The sequence below is a fragment of the Magnolia sinica genome, chromosome 11, assembly GCF_029962835.1.
Source record: "Magnolia sinica isolate HGM2019 chromosome 11, MsV1, whole genome shotgun sequence".
NCBI lineage: Eukaryota > Viridiplantae > Streptophyta > Magnoliopsida > Magnoliales > Magnoliaceae > Magnolia > Magnolia sinica.
The window spans coordinates 24694919-24699830 of NC_080583.1; the positions used below are offsets into that span (position 1 = coordinate 24694919).

General features: G+C 35.0%; 1 protein-coding gene across 1 annotated transcript; it reads right to left on the reverse strand.

Moving 5' to 3' along the window:
* Positions 1-735: 735 nt before the first annotated feature.
* LOC131218065 (carotenoid 9,10(9',10')-cleavage dioxygenase-like) lies at positions 736-1846 on the reverse strand. Its single transcript, XM_058212749.1, has 3 exons — positions 1764-1846; positions 1573-1660; positions 736-984 (listed from the first exon to the last, which is right to left on the reverse strand). Exons 1-3 carry the CDS (start codon positions 1844-1846, stop codon positions 736-738), a joined length of 420 nt encoding a protein of 139 aa, XP_058068732.1.
* Positions 1847-4912: the final 3066 nt, after the last annotated feature.

Consider the following 4912-nt stretch of genomic DNA (forward strand, 5'->3'; position numbering starts at 1 on the left):
AGAAAAGAGAGTACCTCAATCTTTAGAATTTCCTTGTTTCTTTCAAATTTGGAAAACAAAGTCAATCATTGTGAATTCAGTGTGAGAATGTGGATAAGTCCAAAATGACTTGTAATAAGCTACTTGAATGATATTAACATTTGAGAGAATCTCAATTGCATTAGACCAAAAAATTATCATCAGGTTCAACTTCTAGTGTCCATGGACAAACACGTGGTAGAACTAAAAAATAAAATTAGAAAAAGAAAATTCTCAATTGCTGGTTGATCATGACTGCATATCTTATTTAGCCATAGACTGCCAATGCTATAGCAAACAATATTTCGTGCGGAATAGATCAAAACATGAAGATGCAGCGCCAATTTTTGACAAAGTAGTTCTCAATAAATTAGCTAAAGTACTAGTTTCTTGTGTCAACAATCTAAATCTAAATTATGAAAAAGTTAAATGGGTGATATGTGGTAAGTTGGAATAATTCCAAAGGAAAAATGTTTTACAACATGGACCATCCATATTGGCAACACTCGATGAATGCTTTGCATCACCAAAAGGTAGCCCCTCCTATGTAGTTAATTGGCTGAGCATAAACAAATATTTGCTCCACCAAGAAGAATATAATTCCTCTTTTTCGCATGGTTTCACCTAAAAACAGAACAAAGACTAAGCACACCATTCGGGATTTAGCATCATCCAAGTGAAGTCCCATCCAATGGTGGTGAAAAGAAGAATTAATAGTTACCCGGTGTTCTCATCATGTCTGAAGAATATCAAGTAGACATCATTCTCTTCTGAAGTAAGACCAGGCTTACGAGGAACAAATATCGCCTCTAAACCAAATCTTCCAGCTCCCAACTTAAAGATGCCTGGAATGTTTCCTCCAACTTGAAGCTTTGATTTCCCAACCTCTGGTTCCGCATGCAAATCAAACTTGATGATGCCTTGGACCTTCGTAATGTTGTCAAGAAATATGGTTCCATAGACAAACTATTGTTTCGTGAATTTACAAAAGATAACTAAATACATAGGAAGATTAAAATAACTTGGGTCTACAATGAAGTTAGTGAACACCCAAAAGATAACAAAGACACCATTGATTTGAAAAGAAGGATTCTTTTGAAACATTTTTAAAATGGCTAGATACCCCAGAATCTTGACGGTGTATCTTACTAGAAAAAAAAAGAAGAAGAAGAAGAAAAGAAAAGAAAAGAAAAGAAAGAAAAAAAAAAAGAAAAGAAAAGAAAAGAAGAAAGAAAAAGAAAAGAAAAGAAAAGAAGAAAGATACAACTATATCAAAATGGTGCACTAATTGACAAACCAATCCCCACAGAAAAGAAAAATGTCACTGCAAAATATACCCACTATTGGGTACATCTAGAAACACAAAATGAACTTTCCCATTCAAAGATGTTTTCGTAATTAGATGTGAATTGTACATTATAAAAGCATTTGAATCCAAAGTATTGGCCACATCGTGTGAAAACAAATAAACTACCCCATTAAAAGGATGAATTCATGAATTTCCTATTATCAGCAATGGTGGTGATAAAAGAGTGCAATATACAATTGCAGGACTGCTTGTTCATCTAGAAGACCGGTGGAACTAGTATAGAAATTGAAGTTAATTGGTCCTTGGGTATCAAGTTTCTTTTCCAACAGTCTTCTAGAAATAAGAAATGAGTTCTCTCATTATCCCCTTCAAAGGGTTTCAAAATCTAAGCTCCACCGCATTGCCAACATCAAAGGGGTAAGGAATGAAGACATACCTGCCAGTGTAACTCTCATTAATCTGAGGAAAATCTACAGCAGATGCTGATAGCTGCTTTTGTGAAGCAACACCAGTTTTCATGTTGAATCACGTTTCATATCTGGCTAAAAAAGAAAACAAAGAAAAAAAAAAAAAGTTAGAAACACCGGCGAACTAGATTTTCAATGATAGTTAACCGATGGTCAGAATTGCATACAACTCATTTATGAATTTTTTAAGCTTCTCTTTCACAGGTCTGTTGACCATGTCCAGTTCAGGATTCTCAATTCGACAAGTGACCAAAAAAATTTCATCCTCCTCCCAAGCATTGGCTAGTACAAGAAAGAGCTTCATAGCACTATCTTTAGGGTGCATTTGGTTGCACCAAATATTTGAAATTTCATGATTAATCGGTCTAATTTGGAACAAATATCATGTTGCTTGCGATAGTTGCACATCAAGAATGTCATTCTTGCAAACACAGTTTTCTTGTGTGAGAATCTGCAAATATAGAAGGAAAAAAAAAAGTGGGATCCTGTATCCCTTGATTAAACTTATGAGAATCTGCAAATACAAACGGGATAAAAAGTGGGATATGCAAATGTCTTGAATGATGTTGATATTTGATAGTGGTGGTGCAACTAAGGTGAATTCAGTATCATTTCATATTTTTAATTCATGTCCATTTAGTTTGCTTTGGGTACTAGTTCAGGTACCACCAATGGTTACAAAAGCAGATGCGATGGAGTCTAAAGTACTTGAATCCAAGGCCACAACCTAATCGATTTCCATACAATGGATCAATCAACTATGAATCTCATTTTATAGATGACCTGGAAGTTGAAAGAATGTAAGTGCCTGTTGTAGTTCTCCACTCCAAGGGTTGAGAAACCTTTGACAAGGAAGTGGTCACAGATTCAACAAAGGCAGCTAATTTTAGCTTGAATTGAAAATCTAGCCAAATTGATGATCGACAGGACCCGTTGATTTTTACAAGAAAAATTGAAGGAGAACACTGTAGTTTCCCCTCTTTCTTGTATTGTTATTTTTTTTTTTTTAATTTTTTTTATTTATTTATTTAAAATCTGGGTGAATTTTAGGAACTAAGAGATTCTTTTGCACCCTTTATCCCATCTAATATACCTAATGTTAATGATCAAGAAAATGTAACACTGTAACTTCATTGTTTTCTACCTTTTTGGCCTTAACCTTTCTTCCTTTCAAGTTCTTCTTCATATGGAATTTCTATATTTTACCCATCTTTCCTACTATTCCTCTTCCTACTTGCTTTCCTCTTTTGCATTCATTCCCATTGAGTCAAACCTGAGAGCACAATTGCTGAAAAACCAAACAGCAAAGCCTGAAAGCAGCAGAGCAAGGAAACGAACAACAACAAAGCATGTGATTGCCAAGAAATCTTGCCTAACCTGCAAAAATAAAAAGGAAAAGCATAATGATAATCACGTTTGCATATACCCACCTAACACATGTATTTAATCATTAGATTGAAGCTACATGTCCCTAGTGTCTTTTTTCGCTATTTTCCTCAATTTTTTTTTTCATGGTTTCCTTGCATCTCTTTACAATCAGATTGGTGCTTTTAACCAATTTCTCAAACGCTAGGCTGAGTCAAAGAGTTCTATGAAACTCAGCTAAGTCGGGCATGGAAACCAGAAGACAGATTTCCAACTCAGCTAATGAATTGAATTATGAATTTTCTGTTTATCCATGAAACACAATGAACATGATCAAGCATTGGGAACAAGGAAGCATCCTCAAACACTGTAATTACATTCCTATAAACTACTACTAGAAAGTAACATAATCAAAATTTGAAGACCAAACATTCATATGAATGCTTAGGAATGAAATTAGTTCAGCTTTTGTACACTGATCAAGATTAACATTGCAATTCAATTCAAAGTTTCAAAGTTCGTCCAAACAATTATAGAAAAAATAATAATAATAAGACTAGTATCGAAACTATAGAGCCACTTGCCATCGAGTCCTCAACCAATATATAGGGACATGATCCCAATTGCATCTCGAGCAACAATGAAGCTATTGTCATGAGTCGCCAATGACGAGGGCAGATGCAGAGTAGCCTGGAACACCTCACTTCAATTGAAACAGAATACCACCCAATCCAAAGGTTTATATAAATGTAGAGACATGAAGTGTGTTGGGTTTTCTAAGCTTGCAATGTTCAACCTCTCAAATCCATGTCTAACAGCAACCTAGTTTATATGTCCAAGTTGTATAAATTATATTTGTTAAAGTAGAAGATACGTTGAGGATTTTTCAATTTCAACATGAATACAAAATGTAAATAAAGAACCAAGTGCATCAAATCAATGAAAATGTTAAGAAATAGATTCCTTTAAAATCTTCAATTAGCAAGGATGGTTACTGAGAAAGAGGAATTTGCAGAAGGACAAGAAAAGTTGTCCACAAGTCATCCATGATGTGGGCTGCCAGAACATGGCTCGGATCATTGCTGAGAAACTGGCTTGCATGTGTTTAGAGGTTGAGCCCATGAAATCCATCAAAAAAGAAAAAGAAAAAATAAAATAAAAGTGAATTTGAATGAGTAAAGGAAGTAAGTCTAGTCATCTCCATGAATGTGAGAGCAAGGATGAAAAGAAAAAAAGAATGCATGCTTTCTATAGTCACCTCAACATAACAGATGCCTTGTGGGTCGGAAGTACCAATTGAAACAAGATCACAAGGAACTTCATCGTTCTCCAGGAGCCAGACTATGTTGTCAACATGGATGTCTTGTGCTTGAATCTAAAAAAAGAGAACATCAATTTAGGAAAGGGAGGCTTCAATAAATCAATTGAAGAATCTAGTCAGTGAAAGAAAGCATGGCAAAAAAGAAGACCCAACAACGGGATCTAGAGCAAAGAGATGACTTAAATAACAATTGTTGTGAGATGCAATCCTTGGCATCAAAATCTGAAAAACAAAAAATAACATTAGGGAGCCACATATTCTAGGAGGGTTGATCAAGGATCTTAAACATTGTACAAGTCCATATGAACAAAACCAGAATTAATAAAGATGCATATTCATATACATGATTTTGCAGCAAAGCAAGCCGATATTTAGACAAAGGAAGACTTGATGATCTCACCTGCAACGTTGGGATTGAGACCTGTAGAAGCC

What these genes read in the sequence shown, in the direction of transcription:
- LOC131218065 (XM_058212749.1), bottom strand. Translation starts at nt 1,846, where the DNA reads ATGAAAACTGGTGTTGCTTCACAAAAGCAGCTATCAGCATCTGCTGTA. An exon ending in AATGAGAGTTACACTGGCAG is followed by an intron (nt 1,661 to 1,763) that starts GTATGTCTTCAT and finishes TCTTATTTCTAG; the next exon opens with AAGACTGTTGGAAAAGAAAC. An exon ending in GTCTTCTAGATGAACAAGCA is followed by an intron (nt 985 to 1,572) that starts GTCCTGCAATTG and finishes ACGAAACAATAG; the next exon opens with TTTGTCTATGGAACCATATT.